This window comes from Anomaloglossus baeobatrachus, chromosome 4 (assembly GCF_048569485.1).
Source record: "Anomaloglossus baeobatrachus isolate aAnoBae1 chromosome 4, aAnoBae1.hap1, whole genome shotgun sequence".
Lineage (NCBI taxonomy): Eukaryota > Metazoa > Chordata > Amphibia > Anura > Aromobatidae > Anomaloglossus > Anomaloglossus baeobatrachus.
This window is the reverse complement of record NC_134356.1, coordinates 47,208,971-47,235,324: the sequence shown is the minus strand read 5'-3', so window position 1 is coordinate 47,235,324 and position 26,354 is coordinate 47,208,971. Positions and strand designations below refer to the sequence as shown.

General features: G+C 44.8%; 2 protein-coding genes across 3 annotated transcripts in view; one reads left to right on the top strand and one right to left on the bottom strand.

Annotated features, from left to right (window-relative positions):
- SGCD (sarcoglycan delta) overlaps positions 1–26,354 on the top strand; it is a 1,008,723-nt gene that overhangs the window by 569,595 nt on the left and 412,774 nt on the right. The window lies entirely within an intron of this gene.
- Positions 2,230–3,864, bottom strand: LOC142302297 (posterior protein-like). Its single transcript, XM_075343365.1, has one exon. It carries the CDS (start codon positions 3,862–3,864, stop codon positions 2,230–2,232), a length of 1,635 nt encoding a protein of 544 aa, XP_075199480.1.

The window sequence follows — 26,354 nt, the reverse complement described above, 5'->3', positions numbered from 1 at the left end:
CCAATCACATTTTTTGGGGGGGTGTAAAAGAGACACTAAAATGGCCGCCCCCATAGAAGTGCACCACTTCTAACTGTGTCAGAGAAACAAATGGCGGCTGTAACTGTGTCAGAGAAACAAAATGGCGGCTGTAACTGTGTCAGAGAAACAAAATGGCGGCTGGAACTGTGTCAGAGAAACAAAATGGCGGCTGTAACTGTGTCAGAGAAACAAAATGGCGGCTGTAACTGTGTCAGAGAAACAAAATGGCGGCTGTAACTGTGTCAGAGAAACAAAATGGCGGCTGTAACTGTGTCAGAGAAACAAAATGGCGGCTGTAACTGTGTCAGAGAAACAAAATGGCGGCTGTAACTGTGTCAGAGAAACAAAATGGCGGCTGTAGCAGAGAGACAAAATAACCAGCAATACTAGATAAGGACACATAAAAGGACGATGGACGCACAAAAGGCAATATGTATACAGATAACAACCAACCACTTTCATGATCCGCAAAAATAATTACTATCTATAAACACAAATACTTTCCATACTATAACAAAAGCATGGAACAAGTAACATAGACTTTACGAAAATGACTTACCACGTCCAGAAAATGCAGCCGTCTATGCTATCTATTAATAATCGCAGTTTCGATCCTCACAGCGACACGCTCGGGAACGAATGAGGGATATACAAGTGCAGATGCGGCTTTGATTCGAAAACCAAGCAAGCGGGAACAAAGCACAAATGAATCTGTAATACAGCGACACGCTCGGGAACGAATGAGGGAAGATGCAGCTTTGATCCGAAAACCAAGCAAGCGGGAACAAAGCACGAATGAATCTGGGTGTAGTCACAGGTTTGCTCCTAGAAGACTCAAAAGGGAACAAAGCATGAAGCGATACCCAATCAGAGCGCAATAGTGTTCTCATTGCTAACCAATCGTTGCAGAGAGGGGGCGCGGAAATGGCGACGTAACTACACACTATTGTTCTCAGCGCCAACCAATGGGCGCAGAAGGGGCGTGGAAACGGGGACGCAACAACACGCCTTCGTGCATCTCATCTAGGTCGTCAACGAAATCGTAAATAGGGTGTCAAACATACAGATTCATGCAGCCCAGCAGGACTCCAACGAGCCAAAAATGGCCCAAGCTGTTCGGCATCGATCAGCGATTTCGCAGCAGGGGGTGAATCGTTGGTACGTGTCAAACATGACGAGATCGCAATTGGAGTCGTTCTTGCGTCACAGAAACTGTGACGTAGTAACAATCTCGTTATGTGTGAAGTGGCCTTAAAAATAAACACAAAACATAATTAGATCAAGTCCAAATCAAATAGAAGACATACCTTTTATCCTATCCATATGTTAATAGGGTCACAACTAAAGGCCCCGTCACACTAAGCAACATCGCTAGCAACATCGCTGCTAACGAACAACTTTTGTGACGTTGCTAGCGATGTTGCTGTGTGTGACATCCAGCAACAACCTGGCCCCTGCTGTGAGGTCCTTGGTTGTTGCTGAATGTCCTGGGCCATTTTTTAGTTGTTGCTGTCCTGCTGTGAAGCACAGATCGCTGTGTGTGACAGCGAGACAGCAACAACTAATGTGCAGTGAGCAGGGAGCCAGCTTCTGCTGAGGCTGGTAACTAATGTAAACATCGGGTAACCAAGAAGCCCTGTCCTTGGTTACCCGATATTTACCTTTGATACCAGCCTCCACCGCTCTCACTGCCTGTGCTGCCGGCTCCTGCTCTGTGCACATGTAGCTGCAGCACACATCAGGTAATTAACCCGATGTGTGCTGTAACTAGGAGAGCAAGGAGCCAGCACTAAGCATTGTGCGCTGCTCCCTGCTCTGTGCACATTTAGCTGCAGCACACATCAGGTAATTAACCCGATGTGTGCTGTAACTAGGAGAGCAAGGAGCCAGCGCTCAGTGTGCGCTGCTCCCTGCTCTGTGCACATTTAGCTGCAGCACACATCGGGTTAATTAACCTGATGTGTGCTGTAACTAGGAGACTGGGGGCTGGTCACTGGTTGCTGGTGAGCTCACCAGCAACTCGTGTAGCCACGCTCCAGCGATCCCTGCCAGGTCAGGTTGCTGGTGGGATCGCTGGAGCGTCGCAGTGTGACAGCTCACCAGCAACCTCCTAGCAACTTACCAGCGATCCCTATCGTTGTTGGGATCGCTGGTAAGTTGCTTAGTGTGACTGGACCTTAACTTGACAGCCTAAAAAAACCTCACTGTTTACCCAACCGTATTGGTACATTGTGCTGTGTTAGTTAACAAGAGCGGTAGAGCAATTTGTGACCAGCTCCAGAATAGACAGAATAATTGACTTTCCAATAGACTGAACACAGGGACATTGGCATCTTCCTTTTGTGGTCTACAATATGGTGTCTCCTGCTGTTTTCCAGTCTCTCCTTTCTCAGGCTTTGGGCTCTGCATTGTCTGCGGCTTTGGAGCAGTGGTATCAGTGTGGGCTTTTATCTCACATATCTTATCATATATCTCTGTAAATTGCGTATTGTTGGTGGCTAGTTCCTCCTCAGCCTCAACACTATCAATCTCCTGGAGCAATGAATGGCTCTTTGGCTCTGGGTATATGTCAGGTGTATTACAATAACGTTTAATGTGTCCTGGACTGCCACATTTATAACAATATCTAACATATCCTCTTCTCTTAGGTCTATACATAGCAGATACATTTTCTGATGTTTCATACCGCTCTTTTGACTCATTACACCAGTCCATGAGTATATTTACAAAGTTTTCAAAGGAGTTGGTATTCCTTAGAGTTACTCTTGTGGTGTAATCTACATTACAACGATTTGCCATTGAATACAGAAAACTAGCATCATCCTGAGACATATCTAGACAATTGTAAACAGTTCTGTATATAGCCAGATAATTATTACAGAAGAGTGTAGGATCATCATATCGCCTGAATCTGGAAATTGCTAAGGTCTTTTCACCCCTAGTATCTCTTCCACCTATGATACGTTGCAATTCCTTCCTTCTTAGCTCTGCACCTGTACAGTTATCACCCATTTGTTCAGACCTTAGCTGTGCTGCCAGTGGTCCTGGGAGCCAAGCTTGGAGCAGAGACCAAGCATTTCTATTGTTCAAACTATATTGCTGGACCACAGCCTCAAATCTATTAGATAGAATGACTGGAGAAATATCTGAGTCAAACTTGCCAAGAAGTTGACACAGGTGAAGCTTTTCAGAAATAGTGAGCAATGGATTGCAATCAACCAATGGAGATCTATATCTGACATCTCTTGTATCTTCATTAGAAAGAGTACACACATTGACTGTCTCAAGACTGCATATCTTTGATTTAAGAGACTGAATATATTGCTCTTTGTTATGCAATTGACATTTAGCTTCATCCAGTTGCCTTTCCAAAGTTGCAATTAACTTCTCCATTTGATTAATTTTCAGTTCTAAAGAGCAAACCTGAGTTGCTTGTGAAGTGGAGCTCAGTCTACACTCCTTCAATTGTTCCTCCAACTTCCTATTTCTCACAGCTAATTTACTTACATCTGATTGTAAACCATGTATTTCACTGGTAGTATTATCAGAAATTTCTACAACAGAATCACTAATTTTGTCTATATCCTCTTTCATTTGTAGCCTTTGCTTCCACCAATTTGCTTCTTTCAAATCAGCCAATTCCTTTATCTTAATCAACACAGAAATCTCATTGCTTAACTTTTCCTTTTTCAATTTCCTACTGAGCACTTTATTATTTAAATTATTATTATAGCTCTTACATTGTGTTATCAAGTCCTTATATTGGACTTCTAAAGATTTATCTGCACTGACATGGTACACGGCAGAGGCATACTTCTTCACATATTTTTCCACAAACTCCATTTTCAGCAACAAACTGTAAACACTCACAAAACAAAAATTTCTAACTAAAAGAGTTTAACACCAGACCTTACTATGCAAACTTTCAAAAGGTATTAACTGTTTGAAACAATACTTTCTCACTTTCAGTCTGATTTTAACATAAACCACTTTTCCAACTACAAATGATATTTAACTTTACTAAATGCATTCAGAATCATTCTGCTAACACATAATACATAGCCTGATCTGCAACAACACCAGAATCATTAGGAGCAACATACAACATAGATTACAAGGAAAGTCTTTACTCACCAGTATTTCCGTTTCTACCAAGATCCAGACTCCTTGGTTCTTTGATCTCCACACTTTTCCAATGTGGATTAAAGCAGATTAATTTCTTGTGGATTCTCTGTGGAATTTAATCACGGTCCCATCTGGGGTGCCAAATGTAGAAATCTGCTGAGTTTTGGGGTGCCAGTTAATCGTAATTAACAAGAACTACTGGATCTTTAAAAGGGGATTTATTACAAATAGGGAATTTACAATGACATACATAAGGGAAACCTAACTAAGGGAAAAGGGTACAATGAAAGGGGAAAGGTAATGGGAGAGGGTGGTGGAAGATGGGAAGTGGATAGACTGACTAGCTTGGTAGGATACCTTTATATCAGACACACAATCACACATGGCCCATACAGTGCCCATCCCTGTAACACCTCCACATATTAGTAGCATCCAATCAGGTCACAGTCTTTTGAGTTGTCCAGGAACGTGCATATGGCTGTTGATGTCAATGCTCTCCTGAAGGTGGCTCTCCGAGGTCAATTTGTTAAAGGATTAAGAGGAGTCTTGACAAACCTGTGGATCCTGTGGATAGTGTCCTGGTATGTAGCAAAGGTCTTTCATATTACAAAGCCTGAGGACAGATTTACACTCCATTCAGGTTGGAGACCTGATGTCCATCTCCAGTACAATGGCTTGTATTCCACTTGAACAAGGGATTGTTTACCAATATCCATTTTAATAGGCTATAAACAGGACATTCAATTCATGATTACCACAGGTGTTGTGTATCTTCCAAGAGGCTAAAGGCACCATGTTCAATTCACGTGAAGATGCAACCTTTATCATGTTGATAGGACAAAGATCAGTTCATCACAGAACACACAATGGCCTTCTTGCCTCTTCAATGGCCATGAAACTCTTCACTGTACATGGCCGATTCTTTTGATGTACAGTCCTGGTAATATTGGTAACTGATAGATATAATATGGAGTCCAGTAATTCGTTATGATACATACATTGTCCATGTTGGCTTCCAACATCGTGACAATTGCAACTGTGGTGTTTAGCTGCATTTTAGGGGTTTGGAGTGTCTATTTTCACCATGTCTTTTTCCCTACCATTGTGTTGTATTATTGTAGTAGTAAGACTAGTGCTCTCATTGGCCTTCTCTCTAGCCAGGGTAAATTCAGGGTAAGCAAGGGCCTAGGGATGTGATCAGCGAAGTGGGGAAGGACATGTATAGGATGTTAGGGAATTAAGGGATCAGCCGCAGGTGAGTGTAGGAGGGGACCCAACTCCCCTCTCCATAACACCAGGGCCCACCATTGTATCGTGCCCCTCGTGTACCCTGTGAGCTGTGGTGCTTGCAGAGGGTTCCCTTATACCTGGCGGAACCCCAGTTCTCACTGCCTGACGCTGTCGTCATAAATCAGTTGATTTACTTAAGAAGAAGGCAGATAAAAGAGAATGAGTTCACTGATGGATTCTCAGTTAACTAAGTTTTGCAGCCAGCAATAGACAGTGATATACAGAAGCTACAGAAAGCAAATGGTGCAAAATAGTTACTGCAATCCAATTGCAAAAAAAATATTTTCTCAGCCCAAAAATATATGCATTTAAGTAAAAATAGCAAAAACAAAATTGGCCCCAAAGGTGTACGACCTCTTTAAACTCCCTGACGTCAATGGACATGTTAATTGGGTCATGTGTACAATAAATGTAATACTTACGAGAGCTCAAATGCTTGGGAATGATAAACAGAAGCCAATTAGAAACCCAGAAAATTATGACCCAGCTCTTTAAGAAATAATTAATGTCAAGATTTTATGAAAGGGGCAAGGGAGGTTTAGGTGGTAAACTGGATATTCTGTCATAATACAATGTAAAGATTAATTATACTTCACGATGAACGTAACCCAAGCCCAGAGAAAACAACATGGTAAGCAGAATAGAAAATGATGTTTAGGTTGATGGTATCGGGCAGAGGTTAGTAGCAGGAAGGCATTTTATTCCCTTTGTATATATGTTACACAAAGCGGTAAAGTAAAAATAATAATATCCAGAAATATGCAAAAATGTTAGGCCGGTGTGAACAAAGAATCCACAGTAAGAACGCTTTTAAAATTAGAAGCCTCAATATTTTGTTTTTGCCAATTAATAAAATGCAAAGTGAATGATCAAAAGAAAAATCTAAATTAAATCAGCCGACATCCAACAAAAGATCTGGGGTTGGTTCTCCAAGATGTTTGGAACCTCCCTGCCGAGTTCAAAGACAAGTGTACCTAGGGAAATGGATGGTCAAGAGTGGTCTCACCTGATATTGATTAGATTTAGGTGGGCTTTGCACACTACGACATCACAGGTGCGATGTCGGTGGGGTCAAATCGAAAGTGACGCACCGCAGTCGATATCGTAGTGTCCAAATCCTTTTTGATATGATTAACGAACGCAAAAGCGTCGTTATCGTATCATCGGTGTAGGGTCCGACATTTCCATAATGCCGTTGCAGTGACAGGTACGATGTAGTTCCTCGTTCCTGCGGCAGCACACATCGCTATGTGTGAAGCCGCAGGAGCGAGGAACATCTCCTACCTGCGTCCCGGCTGCTATGCGGAAGGAAGAAGGAGGGCGGGATGTTTACATCCTGCTCATCTCCGCCCCTCCGCTGCTATTGGCCGCCTGCCGTGTGACGTCGCTGTGACGCCGCACGACCCACCCCCTTAGGAAGGAGGCGGATCGCCGGCCGACGTCGCAGGGAAGTTGAGTGCATGTGAAACTGGCGTAGCGATAATGTTCGCTATGCCAGCAATCACAAGATATCGCTACTGTGACGGGGGCGGGGACTATCGCGCTCGACATCGCAGCATCGGCTTGCGAAGTCGCAGCGTGCAAAGTACCCCTTAGATCTGTCTTTTGTTCATTGACGTTGCATTTTGTTAATTGATAGAAAATTGCCTGGGTGGGCTCAAGGAATCTTGAAGTCATGGTCGTCCTCACCAGACATTGGATCAATGGCTAAAAAAAAGGGACAATTATGGGTACATCAGTATGATATAAAAATAGATGTGGTATCTCGAAAATGGAGCCCGGGCTTGTGCTGTCATGAATGGAAAAGTGGCCACACAAGCTTGGGTTTCTCCATTGCAGAGTGTACCCAGTGCGGTCAACTGTATCTGTTGGACTTTTATGGTGTATTTTATCAATATTCCTTAATTTTTCCATATGGAAACACTCTTTTAAAATGGCACAAGCATTTATGAGAAGGCATATAAGATGAAAGTTGGCCACTGATTTCGGAAAGAGCAGTCAACCATCTGATGTGTATGGGATTCTCATGCAGACGTTGGAATTTCAATGACCACTCTGTTTGTTTTCAAGTTAGTTAAACCCCCTATGCCCCCAGTGAAAACACATGCACGCTCACAAGCAAAGTGTACGGAGGAGTCGAAGAAAAAGATATCTTACAAACAAACATTAGAGCAACAGGTTATTGCATTTATTTCGCCAACTGAAGAGTGCATTGAAAAGAAGGTGCAGAGCACTTGCTTCAGGCCCTCAGATTCAAAGTTCAGGTGTCATGGAAGTGTCTGGGTAACTGAAGCAGGGACATCTAAGCTGGCCCTCAGACTAGGGACCCTGTGCTGTCCTTCATTTCAGAAGTACGCTTAATGGTAGCGTTGTCTGGTCCGCCAACGTGACCCTAACTCCTGTCCGAACCCTGATCTTACACCCACTCTCCTCCCACCCCAGGAGAGGGCCAGGACTGGTGAAGTAAACCCCACAAATACCACAGATGGGAAAAAAAAAACCAAACTCATACACACAGCAATCAATCACAGGGGAGAGACAATACGTGCTCAGGAAGAAATAAAACACAGGGAAGGAATAAACTAACAACAGGAATATTTCCACACCACATAGGAAAGCACACAACAGATCACCAGGCTCTTGATCACTACGATAATGACTGGTATAGCTGAAGCAACACTGAGCTATATTCAGCGACAAGCAACCGGATCCAGTACCTTATATAGAGTGAAGGCAGTTGTGAGTGATCACCAACAGCCTCAACCCCTAGCAGTATTTCACAAGCCAGCAGGAATTAACTCCTGCTGGACAGAAGAGCATTGAAGCTAAAACAGCCAACGCCTGAGTCAGGCTGAACAACTAGGAGACCTCAGGTTGCTTGGCAGACTCTGCGGTATGAACAGAGTCTGACACTGCCATGACACCCAGCAAGTGCAAAGCCGAACACCGCAAGACATCAGATTTAAGCTTAGTCCTCTAAAAATGGATGTATGACCAATACTTCTGTAGCCCAATCAGTAAGGCTTTTCTCTATCAATGTTTCCAAAAGATCTGGAAATTAATTGACCACCCTACCTTTTCAGTAATGGAAGGAAGGTCTTTAAGCATTAATTGGGAAAAAGAGAATTTTGGGTACTCACCGTAAAATCTCTTTCTCAGAGACTTCATTGGGGGACACAGGAAGCCATGGGTGAATGCTGCTGCAACTAGGAAGCTGACACTATGCTATTAAAAAGTTGTCTCCTCCTCAGTAGTATACACCTACCGACCAGAGCTGAGCTGATCAGTTTATGTAAAAGCAGTAGGAGAAGCTAATCTAAAACAAAATACAGACTGGCCTAACAGAAAACAATTGAAAAAGGGCCAGTGCTATGTCCCCCAATGAAGGCTCAGAGAAAGAGATTTTACGATGAATACCCAAAATCTTCTTTTCTCTATCGCTTCATGGGGGACAGGAAAAACAATGGGACATTCTAAAGCAGTCCCCAAGGGAGGGAAGAGAAGGACTAGAACTAGAGATGAGATTCCGGAATGGGACCGGTCACTAGAATATTGTGAAGGGAGAAAACCCTTCAGACTAGGTCTGCCTTCCCAAGGGAAAAGGATGAGACCTGAGTAGATCCTGAAAAGGTAATCGCTGGAATATTGCAAAGAAAGAAATCCTTTCAACCTAGGTCTGCCCTGCCGAGGGAAAAAAGGTAAAAAGTATGAATCTAGAGTAGATTCTGAAACACAGTTAACTGTGAGACACCTGCGAAGTTAGAGAAAGAAAACCGACAGCTGTGCCCGGGGGGACCCTAGAAATATAGGAAGAGAGTGGGAGTGCTAGGAAGGCACTCTATCCGACTCTAGATGTAGGGAAAGAGAGTGAGAGTGCTAGAGAAAGCACTCCAACTGTTGCAGAAAACACGTCCAAGGATGGTTCCCCAGACTCCTTTGTTTCTAACAAAAAGGAGAGAATAAAGAACCTAAGGAGACTGTTCCTCACGGAACAAAAAAGAGAAACTGAAGAATCTAAGGAGACTGTTCCTCACGGATCAAAGCCTAGAGGCGCAGAGTGACCGGACTAGACATGTCACAAAGACCATGTAAGAACAAAAGCAGCGTAAGAGGAGCTAGACCAGGGCTGCAGAAAAGCAAGAAGCTGAGAAAGCCTTACTTGTAGAACACGCATGAGGAAATAATTGTTGGTTGAGGATACTTTCAGGAGCGACGCTGAAGACACTTCCCGGAATGAGGATAGAAGGGAGGATGACTAGCTAAGAAGGGCACCAGGACTCGATAGCGAGTGGACGTTGGGCCACAAGGAGAGCCAAGAAACCCCTGGACAGCGAAAGCAAAGTCGCAATACAAACCTAAGGGGCTAAGTGCAGCCCTGTGTCCGCCTCCTACGGACACTAAGCCTAAACTGATCAGCTCAGCTTCAGTCAGTGGGTATCAGCCTCCTAGTGGCTGCAGCATACACCCATGGTTTCCTGTGTCCCCCAATGAAGCGAAAGAGAAAAAGGGATTTACAGTAGAGATTTGCATGGCAGGTGCAGAAAAACCCTTTTATAAGGTGTCGGCAATAGCATTGTAACGATTTCCTGTTTTGTAGTAATGAGTAAAACAAAAAATGAACATTATACAGGTCCATGGTTTCCCAAGGTTCCATGTTTCAGACATACAGTTAGGTCCAGAAATATTTGGACAGTGACACAATTTTCGCGAGTTGGGCTCTGCATGCCACCACATTGGATTTGAAATGAAGCCTCTACAACAGAATTCAAGTGCAGATTGTAACGTTTAATTTGAAGGTTTGAACAAAAATATCTGATAGAAATTGTAGGAATTGTACACATTTCTTTACAAACACTCCACATTTTAGGAGGTCAAAAGTAATTGGACAAATAAACCAAACCCAAACAAAATATTTTTATTTTCAATATTTTGTTGCAAATCCTTTGGAGGCAATCACTGCCTTAAGTCTGGAACCCATGGACATCACCAAACGCTGGGTTTCCTCCTTCTTAATGCTTTGCCAGGCCTTTACAGCCTTCAGGTCTTGCTTGTTTGTGGGTCTTTCCGTCTTAAGTCTGGATTTGAGCAAGTGAAATGCATGCTCAATTGGGTTAAGATCTGGTGATTGACTTGGCCATTGCAGAATGTTCCACTTTTTTGCACTCATGAACTCCTGGGTAGCTTTGGCTGTATGCTTGGGGTCATTGTCCATCTGTACTATGAAGCGCCGTCCGATCAACTTTGCAGCATTTGGCTGAATCTGGGCTGAAAGTATATCCCGGTACACTTCAGAATTCATCCGGCTACTCTTTTCTGCTGTTATGTCATCAATAAACACAAGTGACCCAGTGCCATTGAAAGCCATGTATGCCCATGCCATCAAGTTGCCTCCACCATGTTTTACAGAGGATGTGGTGTGCCTTGGATCATGTGCCGTTCCCTTTCTTCTCCAAACTTTTTTCTTCCCATCATTCTGGTACAGGTTGATCTTTGTCTCATCTGTCCATAGAATACTTTTCCAGAACTGAGCTGGCTTCATGAGGTGTTTTTCAGCAAATTTAACTCTGGCCTGTCTATTTTTGGAATTGATGAATGGTTTGCATCTAGATGTGAACCCTTTGTATTTAATTTCATGGAGTCTTCTCTTTACTGTTGACTTAGAGACAGATACACCTACTTCACTGAGAGTGTTCTGGACTTCAGTTGATGTTGTGTACGGGTTCTTCTTCACCAAAGAAAGTATGCGGCGATCATCCACCACTGTTGTCATCCGTGGACGCCCAGGCCTTTTTTCAGTTCCCAAGCTCACCAGTCAATTCCTTTTTTCTCAGAATGTACCCGACTGTTGATTTTGCTACTCCAAGCATGTCTGCTATCTCTCTGATGGATTTTTTCTTTTTTTTCAGCCTCAGGATGTTCTGCTTCACCTCAATTGAGAGTTCCTTAGACCGCATGTTGTCTGGTCACAGCAACAGCTTCCAAATGCAAAACCACACACCTGTAATCAACCCCAGACCTTTTAACTACTTCATTGATTACAGGTTAACGAGGGAGATGCCTTCAGAGTTAATTGCAGCCCTTAGAGTCCCTTGTCCAATTACTTTTGGTCCCTTGAAAAAGAGGAGGCTATGCATTACAGAGCTATGATTCCTAAACCCTTTCTCCGATTTGGATGTGAAAACTCTCATATTGCAGCTGGGAGTGTGCACTTTCAGCCCATATTATATATATAATTGTATTTCTGAACATGTTTTTGAAAACAGCTAAAATAACAAAACTTGTGTCACTGTCCAAATATTTCTGGACCTAACTGTATATTACTATCTTTTTAGTATTTATGTGTCACCAAAGAGATATAGTCTTTTAGTAAAGCAGAGACTGAAAATTAAAAAGTGTGACATCATATTTTTGACAGGAAATTAAGAATTTTGTGATGCCCTAAGGTAAATGCGTTGGTGTCAATATACTGTCATATTTCCACAGGCTGTTTATTTGACACTTCGGAAAGACCTGGATATCACACAAATCAGAGCTTGGAATATTGCTGTCAAGATGAGATTGATGAAAGCGATGTTCTCTTTATCCCAATATGTAGGCTTCGATCTCTTCATGAAGTTGGATTTACGGGGGCAGACAGTAAACATAGCGGCTTAGAAGACCAAACAGCTCTTAGGACAGTGCAGTGCATGGAAAAAGGTTTGGGATAGATGAAGAAAGGAGACTATTGAGCATCCAAATGGTTGTTGTAGATTCGATTTGATGGGACTTTGCTATGAAGGTCAGAGGGTCGTGCTATATCAGAAAGGAAGTTTTTTAGGGGAATGTCACGGCAGGGGAGAGAGGCTATACCACCAGTATAGGACAACACACAGGATAGGGGGAGGAATGAACTATAGCTAGGGAAAGAGGGAAAGTGGTGACCCCTGACAACAACCTACACCTGGTCCCTGGGGTCCCTCACCACTCTAGATATGCACTTATGCGTCAAGCCAGATACCTGACCCTAGGTATTCCTAAAGCTGAGCACTAAATAAGGAACGAGTGGGATGAGCTCTTCGTCAACCCCATTAAATGGTAAAGGAAGACATAAGGGAACAAAACAGAGCAAACACGACTGCAATCACCAGAGCCCTGGTAGATAGCAAAACACAAACACTTATCTGAGCAGCAGCAACCACAGAAGTCTCAAAAGCATTGGAAGATGACTTCTCCAGAGCTCAGCCTGAAACAAACTATAAACCACACCCAAACCACCCCAGGGTGAGGTTAATAAAGGAAGGCAGAGGATACCAACTTCTATGAAGGACTGACAGTTTCCCAGGGTCCTAGAGTCCTCTGGCTTTGTAATCAGAGAACTGTCTGAAAACAACACTTGCCTCCAATCTCTGTGATCTTCTCGCACTCACTGTACTCCATTGTCAGCCGGCTGTGATACCTCCATGATAGGCCATGACACATCCGTGACAGAAAACTGCAGTGATATCAAAGGTTGTGTTTCCTGTCACAAATTAGCAACATCAACTGAGCATGAACATTAGCTCAAAGTCTAAGAGCCCTAAAATGTCATAAAACTTGGCCAATGATGTAGTGTATATGTGGCAGTCTACCGACTATTTCCCCAGTGACGAGGGCATGTAGGCAAGGTGATAATTTACTAATATGGTTTATTGGGGAATAGTCATTTAGCTTAGTTGTGGTGGATGGTGAGAAATGGAGCCTGAAAGTCAAACGGTCAAAACATTGTTACCCTTTTGCTTGTCACTGTATGTTATACCCTGTGGAAATTTCTTACTCATTTATCTTCCTACCTTATGATGACCTAGAAAACGATATTGTTGTGTCTGAGATGCCCTGACAACTTTGTACCATTAGCCTTTTTATAAAACATGATGTCCGGTCAGATATAAAACTTGACAGCCGAGAAGGGATTCGTGACACAACAACACGCAGAGTGATATTTACGTATCCACAGCCATACAATTTGTGAATAAAATCATTTAAAATGCCACCAAGTATTCCGCCTGCCTGCTGTCTGTCCTTTGCAATGATAGTGAAGGTGCCCTGTCTGAGAAACGGGGGATTGATTGAATTTATACAACGAAATATGAGAAGAGCAAGGAGGAGATTGTTCTGAAAGATATTGCTCTTCTAAATGTTACAGTAGAACTTTGTACGTGACTGTTCTTAACAAAGTGAATCGAAAGAATTAAAATATAAAAGCCAAGCTGCATCTTGTAATGCCCCGGTAATACCCGCAACGCAGGCGAGGAGATCCTAGATTTATCATTTCTGCTTTCTCCAATCTCGCATTTATTAAATGTAAAGTGAGTGTTGTAAGCCGGTATAATGCCTCCTTATTCCAGACTTCTGTGCTTTCTTACTTGCAGTTTCTTTCTTTTTTCTTCATTCCTATCACAAATTGCTCAATTCCAGGATCTGTCTTTCCTCCTTCCTGAAATTCCTTACTTCCCTCTTTCCTGTCTTTTTTGCTTCCTTCATACCTTAATTTTTCTCTTCTCTCCCTCCCTTCCTTTCGACCTATCTCCTTTCCATTCCACCTGTCTTCCTTCTTTTTTTCTTTAATCTGTCCTTTCTTCCAACTCCTTCCCTTCATTAATCCCTCCCTCCATCCCTTTCTTTCTTGTTTTTTTTTCTTTCTTGTTTTTTTTTCTTTCTTGTTCTTTCTTCCTTTCTTTTTTTGTCTTTTTTATCTCTGCCTCTTCCCTTCCTTTTAGCTAACTTTCACATTTTTTCCTTCTGCTTATACTTATCTCATTTCTTATTACCTTCCTTTCTACCGACCCATCTTTCTCTTGTCCTCCATTTTTCATATCTTATTTCATTTTTTCATTCCTCATTACCCCTTCTACCTATCTTTCCTCTGTCCTAGCTACCTTCCTTTCTTCTTTATTTCAGTTCTTTCCTTTCATACCAGTACGTCTCAACTTTATTCGTAACAACTCTTCCTTCCTTTCCTTCTTCCCTTCCTTACCCCTTCTCCATATCTCTCTTCCAGCTTACCTTTCCATCCTTCCTCCCTCAGTGTCCCCACTTTCTTTCTTGTCTTTTTTTTTATTTCTTATTCTTTCTTCCTTTCATTTTTTTTATCTATTTTATCACTATTTTCCTTTTTTTTTTCGTTCATTCTCACTTTTTCTTCTTCATCTCTACCTCTCTTCTCTTACTTTCTAGTTACCTTTCACATTTCTTCCTTTGACCTATTCTCAATTCTTATTACTTTCCTTCCTATCTACTCATCTTTCTCTTGACCTCCCTTCATCATATCTTCTTTCTTTTCTTAATTCCTCTTTTCTCCTTCTTCCTGTCTTTCTTTTATTTTACCTACCTTCCTTCTTCATTCTTTCTTTCCATTCTTTCCTTCCATACCCCTACGCCCCATCTTTTATTCTAAACAACCCTCCTTTCCTCCTTTTTCCTTCTTATCTTTCTTCCAACTTACCTTCCTGTAAATCCTCCCTCAGTCATCCCACTTTTATTGCCTTCCTCTCTCTCTCCTTCCCCCGCCCACCATTTCTTCCTTTCCTCTTTCTTTCCTTTTTTCTTCTTCCCTTACGTACTCCTTCTTCATATCTTTCTTCCAACTTGCCTACCCATTCTTCCTCCCTCAGTCTTCCCACTTTTCTTGCCTTCCTCTTTCCCTCCTTACGCCTCCCACCATTCCTTACTTTCCTCCTCCTTTCCTTTTTTTTCCTTCTTCCCTTCCTTGCCCCTTCTTCATGTCTTTCCTCCAACTTACCTTCCCGTCCTCCCTCCCTCAGTCCTCACACGTTTCTTACCTTCCTCTTTCCCTCCTTCCCCCTCCCACCATTCCATACTTTCCTCCTTCTTTACTTTTTTCCTTCTAACTTACTTGCCCGTTCTTCATATCTTTCCTCTAACTTACCTTTCTGTCCTTCCTCCCTCAGTCCTCCCACTTTTCTTGCCTTCCTTCCTTTCTTCCTTTTTTCCTTCTTCCCTTCCTTGCCCCTTCTTCATATCTTTCCTCCAACTTACCTTCCCGTCCTCCCTCCCTTAGTCCTAACGTTTCTTACCTTCCTCTTTCCTTCCTTCCCCCCTCCCACTATTCCATCCTTTCCTCCTTCTTTACTTTTTTCCTTCTTCCCTTCCTTGCCCCTTCTTTATATTTTTCTTCCAGCTTACCTAACCGTCCTTCCTCTCTGTCCTCCCACCCTTCCATCCCTCCCTATCTCCCTCCTTCTCTCCCTCCCTTATTTCCTCCTTCCCTTCCTCCAACCCTTTCTTTGTCCCTTTCTTCCTTCTTTACTGCATTTCTTCCCTCGCCCCCCTCCTTCTTTCCTTCCTTTCTACCTCCCTTCCTTCTTTTCCTTCCTTCCACCCTCCAACCCTTTCTTCGTCCCTTCTTTCCTTCCTCCCCTCCTTTCATCCTTCCTCCGTTCCTTCCTTCCTTCTTCTCCTCCTCCTAAGCCTAGCATTCATAACACTAATGAAGTGTATGCAGCAAGTTGTCCGCATCTAGGGGCCGCAGACTTTCCAGTAACAAGTAATATTTGGCTTAACATTTCCAGCTCGTCTGCTCACACTAAGCCCACCGCTGAGCCCCCCTCATATAGACAGAAGCACACATGACCTTTAAGCCTTGTCAGCTGTAGGCGATGGGGAAAAGTGTCAGGAGGAGCGCAAGAACACACAGGGATTTTGACAGAGAGGAGGGAGCTGATATTTACCATCAACTTGTGGTTGTGAAAGGTCGACAAATTAGATATTGTAGGCATTCCCTCGGGAAGGATGAACCATCCCTTGAATACATTTTTCAGATCCTGTTGGACAAAAAGTAGGCTATGATGTACAAAACCCCACGAGCGTGTAATCCACGAGAGTGTTCCCTGTCAAAGCTTTTGATATATTCCCACTAGCTGGGTGAACTCTCTAGCTCTGGGTCCTGGGGATAAAAGTAAGTTGGATTATACACATATGAGTAATATGCACCAATGATTACTATTATACTGTGCGGCTCGGGGTGAGACGGCGGGGCCGTAATGAACAGATTTACAAAAACCTGTCTGATCGGGAAAATATCTTTTTGTCTATGTCAATCTCTGACAGGGGGTAGTGAAGGCATAGATAGAGCAACCTCATAGATACTTTAAAGGGAACCTGTCAGGTCCAATGTGCACCCATAACCACGAGCAGTTCTGGGTGTATATTGCTATTCCTTGCCTAACTGTCCCTGTATCTAGTAACATAGATAAAGGGATCTTTAGAAAAGTATTTCTAAAGATCCCTTATGATATGCTAATGAGCGCAGGGACTAGTCACAAGGGCGTTCCTTCCCTCATTCCGCCCTCTACAAAGGCATGCTAAGATGCTATTCAATACCCGTTGCCCAGCGTCATCAGCGGTGATGAGCGTACCTGTGTCCATTGTCATCGCATCAGACATCGGGCAGTGCCCATGATCAGAAATGCCAGCACTTCCGGCCATGTGCACTAGACCTCTCTGAAGCTGGGACACATACACCCAGCTTCATAGTGCGCATGACCGGAAGTGCGGTGACTTCTGATCATGTGCACTGCCTAGTGTCTGATGCGGTGACAATGGACACAAATACGCTTGTCACTGCTGATGACGCTGAGAAATGGACATTAAATAGCATGTTAGTACACCCCTGCTAAGAGGGCGGAATGAGCGCAGGAACTAATGCCCTTGGGACTAGTCCCTGCTGTGCTGTTCCTATTTGTTTTAGTTAAAACTGTTATTTAATGTTTTTCATGCTTGTCTCTGCTGCCATCTACTGGTCAGACCTTTCGGCTCCTCTTTTTCTTTGGTCCAGCCCTTGGGAGTGTCTGCTGACCCTCTTGCATCACTTCCTGGCATATTCAGTTCCAGCCAGAGTTTTTGTGAGAATCACATCCCTTATTGGAGCTGCTAGAAGCAAAGTCTTCTGACCTTAGTGGCTTCAGAAACAAGCATCACAAGAGAACCACAATGCCAGGTACTTGGACTACTGTACTCTGCATGTCCTAACCTTTGGAGAAAATAAACCACCATTGTTTCATCTCAGCATGTGCATGTTTCACTCTGGAGCGCTCTGGTGCTGTCTGTCTCACCTATAGGAAAACGAAGGTAAGATTCTCACACCATTCCATAACTACGCACCTTCAATCGCCTTTAAGTGGGGACAGAACACCTGCCCTCATTAGCATATCATAAAGGATCTTTACAAATACTTTTTCTAAAGATCTTTGTCTATGCTACCAGATACAGGGACGGTTAGGCAGGGATTAGAAATATGCACCCAGACCTGCCCCTTGATCTGAGTGCATATTGCACCTGACAGGTTCACTTTAACTAGATAGATAGATAGATAGGCAACTCTCCCACATATCTTAACTGTCAGACATTAATTTGCCCCTCTCAAAATCTAATTTTACACATTCTCCCCTTTTGTTTATTAATCAGCATTATGTTTCTTCTTGATATTACCATTATATATAGCAGAGTAGCTGATAATTGTTCTGTGAAATGGTTTTCCGGATTGGTTGGCAGCTCCTTTCACAATAGACACGTTATCAGATTGTTTTGTTATTTGTTGTCTGAACAGTTTGTAAATAGATTGCGGAGAAAGTTAAAAGTGCCGAAACGCGTGGTAGTCACATTGTTATCTATAACAATCATTTCTGGTTTTTTTCTCTATACTGATTTCCGCTTAGGATGACACTGCATCTGATAGAGATGGATAGAAAATTTCAGAATATTTCAGATCACCGTTTTGCCTTTCTGTCCTCCTTGTCAGTCACATCGCAGAATGCTGCAATGTCATCTAAATATTTTGTAACGGATCAGACAAATGATTTTCTTTCTAGCCTGAGTTACACTGGCGGCAAAAATTTACTTTGACAGATTGGGATTTATTACACCATTTGTAACCTACATAGATTGTCATATTAAAAGGACACTGTTTAATGGGAATATGTGATCAGAAAATGCCCTAATGTCAGATTTTTATCTTAAAGGGAACCTGTCACCACTTTTTCGGCCTATAAGCTGCAGCCACCACCAGTGGGCTCTTATATACAGTATTCTAACATGCTGTATATAAGAGCCCAGGCCGCTTTGTAGAACATAAAAAACACTTCATAATACTCACCTAGAAGGTCGCTCCGGAGCACACCAGTCGGATGGGAGGCACCGTTCTCCGGGACCAGCGCCTCCCCTTTCGGCTATCTTGGCCTTCTTTATTCTGAAGCCACGGTGCATGACGCGTCTACGTCATACGCAGTCGCCGATGATCCTGCGCTGGCGCAGTACAATACTTTGATTTGCCCTGAGCAGGACAGATCAAAGTGCGCCTGCGCAGGACCTCAGTGCCGGCGAGTGTGTATGACTTAGATGCGTCATGCACCGCGGCTTCAGAATAAGGAAGACCAAGATGGGCGAAAGGTGAGGTGCCGGTCCCGGAGAACGGCGCCACACATCTGACTAGTCTCCACCGGAGCGACCTTCTAGGTGAGTATTATGAAGTGACTTTTATGTTCTACACAGCGGCCTGGGCTCTTATATACAGCATGTTAGAATGATGTATATAAGAGCCCAGTGGTGGTGGCCGCAGCAGTGGTGACAGGTTCCCTTTAAAGGGAACCTGTCACTGGGATTTCCCCATATAAACTGAAAGCACCACCTTTAACCCCTCTTACCCATCACACCAGGATTCTGTGTATAAGCCCACCGTTCCCCTGCAGATCCATGAAAATATGTTTCCTAAAGCCTGTTTTACACCTTACAATTAAGCATACGATATTGTATGCGATGTGACACGCCTCCATCGTATGTGTCAATTCAATTTGTTGACCGTGTCGCACAAACGATTATTTCATGTCACACATACTTATCTTCCATACGACCTCGATGTGGGCGGCGAACATCCACTTCCTGGAGTGGGAGGGACGTTCGGCGTCACAGCGACGTCATGCGGCAGCCGGCCAATAGAAGCGGAGGGGCGGAGATGAGCAGGACGTAAACATCCCGCCCACCTCCTTCCTTCCACATAGCCGGCGGTAGCCGCGGGACTCAGGTTAAGATCTGTTCATCGTTCCCGGGGTGTCACACACTGCGATGTGCGCTGCCTCGGGAACATTGAACAACCCGACATGCAATTTTTATCAAATGAACGACGTGTATGCGATGAACGGTTTTACGTTCAATCGCAATCGCACGTAGCTGTCACACGCAACTACGTCACTAACGATGCCGGATGTGCGTCACTTACGACGTGACCCCGCCGACACATCGTTAGATATGTTCTAGCGTGTAAAGCCCGCTTAATTCTCCAATTAGGTCCAGTCCGATAGGTGTCACAGGTTTGTGCGCCTCCTCGCTACTTGCATTCTCCGGCCCTACTGGCTTGATGGACATGGATGACAGTTACTCTATGTTATCTACCAAGTACTGCAAATCCGAAGTCTGTGCAGTTGAAGCACAGACCTGCGCAGGCGCACTTTGGTCTGCCCTTCTGAGGTGCAACAGAAAGTCCCTCAATGCTCATGTGGCGCCAGCACTGGCTTCACTTCAGGTTCACCAGCTGCCTCCAGTGGGCAGAGGGAAGCACGGATTCATGGATCTACCAGTCTTAATGAAGGTACCTTTATGTAAGATGCACTAAGTTCACTAAGTGGCGCACACTTTTTAGTGAATATGGCGCATCTTACACATTGGCTTGATCCTCCCACAGAAATGTTACTTAATCAAGAGGCCAGTGTACATTTCTGCCGTAATTAACACTATATTTGTGGCACAAATGATAATGAATTTGAAGTTTGGTGTCACGCACGGAGTTGGAGAAGTCTGCATGCACCGCGTCAGACCAACGGGAGTTTGATGCACTACAAAAAAACATCACAAGCAAAGGTGGGACACCGAGGACCCTTTAACAACAGTGGACCCTATGGCAAGGGGGAGGGGTGAGGGGATACTTCCTGAACTCAAGTAAAGCTGTTATCAGAGCTCCCTAGCGTCCCTATATGGGGTGTTTCAACCTGTCGCCAAGCCGGATACCTAATCCCTCACTAGCCCTGCACACACCCCTAGCTAGTGAGGTGGCCGGCGGGAGACTCTAGTCCCACCACTGCACTAATAAACACAGAGAGAAAAGGAAAGACAGACAGGGGGATACACTGAAGGATACAAACACCGAAATCCACGACTGCAGATAGACTAAAAAGTACAAGTTGGATGGGCACAGGACAAATCTCCAGCACCTCCTTCCACCAGAATGGCCAGAATAGAATTCTATCAACAGCAAGGACTGCTTGGAAAACTCCACTATTTAAACCTCAAGGGGCGTGGGCTCAAAGCAGCTACAGCTGACTTGCACTGCTAAGAGCTGCTGGCAACAAAAGCTGGCATTTAACTCATAAGACACCAAAAGAGAGGAAACTGTTTAAATAAGGAATCAAGATGAAAAAGAGAAGCTCTAGTCCAAAACCTGTCACTAGTCTCCAAACAGCAGGGAGAGGACCGTGACAGATGAGCATCCCTTCCCACTGGCCCTGGTGTTTTTAACCCAAAGGGAGGCATTAGTTTTATAGGGACCAAACAAAAGAGGTTACATTGCCGTTGGCTGTTGGGCTTACATAAACCTGGCCATTTTTGTCAATTTTAAGTTTTTTCATTGCAGTAATGCACGTCTATATTCCTTGATCCACAAATTTTAGCACTACAGAGTGCAAATGTGACGCCCTGGACCCCAGGGGTCACAGGTAACAACATCTACCACATGACACACACATACCCCATCCCTTGTAAGGACACACCCGTCACCCGAAAGGGAGACCTGATGCCTTCCTCAGGGCCAGTAGAGCACACCAGGTGGGCGGAGTCAGGCGGAAAGGCATGCCCCCGAGGAGACTACTGCCCTGAGGCAGGAAATACAAGGAGTTTTTAAGTTGTATAGTGACAGTGAGAGGAGTGGAGTTGTAGAGCTGTCAGGGACCCGGGTAGGAGCCTGGGACCCTTGAACCGTCAGGCAGGCAGACGGTGGTGGCCGTCTGCAGGAGTACCGGTACAGCAATCGGCGGAACCGTAGGGACCGGGCCAGGGTTGGAGCCCGCCGACCCTGAACCGGGGAGTCAACCGTGTACCGGAGCACCAGAAACCGGGTACTCAGACCCCGTCCTAGCTTAGAAGCCACTGAGTTTAGGCAAATTGACTGATTGCTGGCTGGACCTCACGGGTTCATCCACACCCAAAGTCCCGAAAGAAGGCAAAAGCCCACCGATTCCGGGTGAGTGCCACCGCCAACGGCCAAACACCCGACGGGCCGGCGCTTGTGGGCAACCGAGGGCTCCTCCGGCAGCACAACGCTGGGGAGCGGGCTACCACTGCCCAGGCAGGGGAGCCGAAATACCACACAAGAGGTGCAAGGGAAAGGGGCCACCATCAACCTCACAGGGGACACCAGCAGCCGGCTGCGGGACCCGACCATACCCGAACGTTGGTTTACCAGTGACTCTGAGTGTGAATTAATCGTGAGTACACCAGTGCCATCCGGGCACGACACTGCACCGCAGCACGGCACCCTGCACCCCGACAACAACACCGTCGCCATCGGTCCCCCACCACCGGGCCCCGGGACACACCGCCCCTACCCACGGAGGGGCTAACATCTGAGCTGCGGCCGCAACACCGAACCCGGACGAGCCCGCCTTCTCTCCAGCCGCAGCGGTGGTGCATCTCGTCACCACGACCCATGGGAGGTGTCACGACCCGTAGGACGACAACGCGGCCCTCCCCGGCTGCGTGCCTCGTCCCACACCACCACCACCCTACTGCCTCCCCTTTAACAGAGCGACGTGGCCCCCGGTCCGGAGGCGCTCGTGCCACCGACAACCCGAGCCCGGACCTCGAGCGGCTCGGCCCAAGCAAGCGGTGAAGCGGCCGGGCCCCTCTCAGGGCGGTACACAACTGTCTCTCTTTTGTTCCCACTGGCCCTATCATGTCCCAATTTTACCCACTTTGACAAGGCTGGCAAAGACTGATATAAAAAATAAAAAAAAATTACAATAATTGCAAAATTTTAGCACAGCATTGAGATGCGTCAACATTTTGTGAAATTTCAAGAAGTTTTGTCGCCAAAAAACTTTGCCCTCAACTTTTGGTTGAATTGGCACCGAAGTGTGTAAAGCAGCACCAGCGTTACACGCGTCGATTTATCGTGCGATCGCATGTGCGATCGCACCCGCCCCCATCGTTTATGCGTTATGGGCAATTTTTTGCCCGTGTCACGCAAAGTTGGTAACCCCCGTCACAAGTACTTACCTTCCAAACGACCAAGCTGTGGGCGGCGAACATCCTCTTCCTGAAGGGGCAGGGACGTTCGGCGTCACAGCGACGTCACTCAGCGGCTGCCCAATAGAAGCGGAGGGGCAGAGATGAGCGGGACGTAACATCCTGCCCACCTCCTTCCTTCCGCATTGCCGGTGGACGCAGGTAGGCTGTAGTTCGTCGGTCCCGAGGTGTCACACATATTGATGTGTGGTGCCTCAGGAACGATGGACAACCTGCGTCCTCCACAATCAACGATTTTTTGAAAATGAACGACGTGTCAACTATGGACGATAAGGTGAGTATTTTCCATCGTTAACGCTCGTTCGTTGGTGTCACACACAACGACGTCGCTAACGATGCCGGATGTGTGTCACGGAATCCGTGACCTTGGCGATATATCGTTAGATACGTCGCTGCGTGTGACGGGGCCTTTAGTCTCTACATATAAGCTAGCGTGCATCCATACTGACTGTAGGAGGAGGAAGAAAATGGAATACAACCAGTAAAACCTTTCTACTGTGCAATAATTGAGGGTTTTTTACCGGGTGAACCCTATAACATTTCCCTGCGATACGACTTGGAGATTTATAGAAACTGGAAAGGTTGATGACCGGATTAGTCTTTTTCATTTGTCTTCATTAAAGGGTTAATACTCACTAATAAATAAGCGTAAATTGGCAGATCAGAAACAGAGCAGAACTCTGTATGCAGCTATGCCAGGGTCATGACTCCGCGCACACCGGATCAGTACATATAGCTTCCAGTTCGGCCGCCTGTTGCCTTTTGTGCCTTCCCTGCGAAGAATCTCAATTCATTAGCATGCTTTCATAACTCCATATGGAAGGCAGTGATCATTATTAGGCTGAATAAACAGAGCGTCAGCCTCGCTCGCTGGCTGCCGTATTACAGGCACGGCCCTCATCAGACCTCCATGCTACTGCGATCGTGATTGGTATCATTACTCCATCCTAATATTGCCGCCTCGGCCAAATATCAATTTGTGTAAAATTTGAATTTTGTAGATCTGTTATGGAGGCGAAAGCTTCTTTTGTGAGATTGATTAAATAAAACAAAAAAATTGCTGGCTAAAACTATATTCACACTGAGCTTTCAAGGAGGTTTTTTTTTAGCAAATCTGCCCTAAATCCTTGCGAAAATCCACTTAAAAAATGCTTGGAAAACTCATCTTATTCATTTTCATTGGGAAGTCCACTTTGCTACTCATGAAGTATTCATCAGTTTGTTTGTTTTTCTGAAGAAGTGTTGAAAAACTGGTGGGAAAAAGAAAGTGCATGTCACTTCTTTGAAGAAGGTGCTGATGGAATCCGAGCCAAACTGGGTATTGTCCAACCAAAATTTGCAAAAATTCAGAAAAAAAACTCTTCCATAATACTTTAAACTGGTCAAAGATATGCTTCAGGAAAAGAAAAACTCCTCAAACCCAACTCCACCACCCCTCAAATAAAGGACAGGATGTTATATGAAAAAAATCTTCAACATTTTTGAATGTCTACACAAATTTTGAAGAAGGTTCTGATGGAATCTTTGAAGAAAGTTCTCATGGAATCCGAGCCAAACTGGGCATTGTCCAATCAAAATTTGCAAGAAGTCAGAAAAAAACTCTTCCAAAACACTGTAAATCTGGTTCAAGATATGGTTCAGGCAAAGACCAACTCCTGAAACCCATCACTCCCCCCCCCAAAAAGGAGAGGTTTCCATATGAAATAAATCATCTACATTTTTGATGGTCTCCACAAACTTAGAGTGAACATAGCCTACATCGGCGATTCTCAACTCCAGTCCTTACGACTATAGGTTACGTTTTCAGGATTTCCTTACCATTACACAAGGGATGGAATTATTAGCAGGTTCTCTGTATAGGATAACCACAAAGCATGACCTGTTGAGGAGACCTTGAGGACTTGGGTTGAGAAACATTGACCTAAATTATTTGTTTTATTTCGTAAATTATACCAGCCAATTTAGTTGGTGAGCCAATGTTCTTTGGTGTACCTATCAGTTTGCTAATTAGCATGTTTGTTAACATTCTTACATTTTCTGGAACTTATTGATTGGAAGGCTGTATGTGATGCTCTAACACTAGGTGTCGCTAGAGTCATTAGTGGAGGAGAATTGGGATGTTTGACCACTAGATATCGCTAGATACACTAGTGGAGGAGTAGTCAAACAAGCCTAAGGTCAGGAGCCGGAGAAATTGCGTCAGTTACAAAGAGAGAGCAGAGCCGAGGTCAGGATACATGCCTGGGGTCTGGAAGCCAGGAAGGCACATCAGATACAAAGGGAGAGAGTGAAGCCAAGGTTAGGATACTAGCCGGGGGTCTGGGAGTCAGGGAGTGAAGTCAGGGTTGGGAAAACAGGTGGAGGAGGGTACTAGGAATGAGGTAGCGGTACAAGAGCAAGACGGTCACTTTCAGAGTTGGGAAAACAGGTGGAGGAGGGCACTAGGAATGAGGTAGCGGGACAAGAGCAAGACGGTCACTTACAGAAGCCAGCAACAATTGCTGCAACACAGGAACTATCACGGGCGGCGTTCCAGGTGAAGTAGCTCAAAAATAAAGCCGACCAATCACCTGAAATTAGGCCCCAACGAACAAGCCCCTACCACAATGCCCGAGACCAGGAACAACCAGTCCACCAGAGAATAATACAAAACCAAGCATTGCTCTGGTGAAGAGCAGAGCACCGCCAATCAGATTCATGACAGTGTATTTATTTAAACCCCGCTCAAAAGTTGGCAATTCATGGCAGGTTTGGGGCATTACAGGGTGGGATTGGGGCATTCCCAAGAGGGATGAGGCATAAATACCCTAGAAACATTAGAAATTATGTATGGTTTAGGTGTTAAACGCAGCTTAATGAATATATGTCAGAAAATGGCAAGTGGCAAAGAGCTCACTGATACCAGCGCGTCCTGTAATAGGAAACACTGGTGTAACAAGTCCGTTCATGACATTTCTTCACTTCTAAATCTTCCTCCATCACTTGAAAGTGATATTATTGAGAAGTGGAAGGAACCTCAACAACTCTGCCACAAAGTGCAGACCCCGTAAAGCTACAGAGCGGGGGGCCGAGTCCTGAGGAGCAAAGGGCGGAAAAGTCACCAATGTTCTGCTGACTCTATAATGGAAGAGCCCAGAACTCCTCTGGTATCAGCACAAACACTGCACCTGCTGGGGGCTTTATGGCCGAGCAGCAGCATGCAGCCTTACATCACCAAGCACACAATGCCAAGCCGCACATCACCAAGCAAAGTGCCGAGTCGTACATCACCAAGCACAATGTCGAGCGTCAGATGGCGTGGTGTAAAGCTGCCACCACTGGACTCTAGAGGAAACATGTTCTCTGCAGAGACGGATTACATATGTGGTGTCTGATAGACGAATCTGGGTTTGGTGAATGTCAGGAGGACGTTGTCCGCCTGACGGCATTTTGTCCGTTTTTGTGGAGGAGGGATAATACTGTGGACCTGTTTTTTAGAGGTCAGCCTTGACCCCTTAGTTCCAGTGAAGCAAAATTTCATTTCAGCACAAGACATTTTGGACAATTGTAGTATCCAACTTTGTGGGAACAGTTTGGGGGAGACCCTTGGTCTG

What these genes read in the sequence shown, in the direction of transcription:
- LOC142302297 (XM_075343365.1), bottom strand. Translation starts at nt 3,864, where the DNA reads ATGGAGTTTGTGGAAAAATATGTGAAGAAGTATGCCTCTGCCGTGTAC.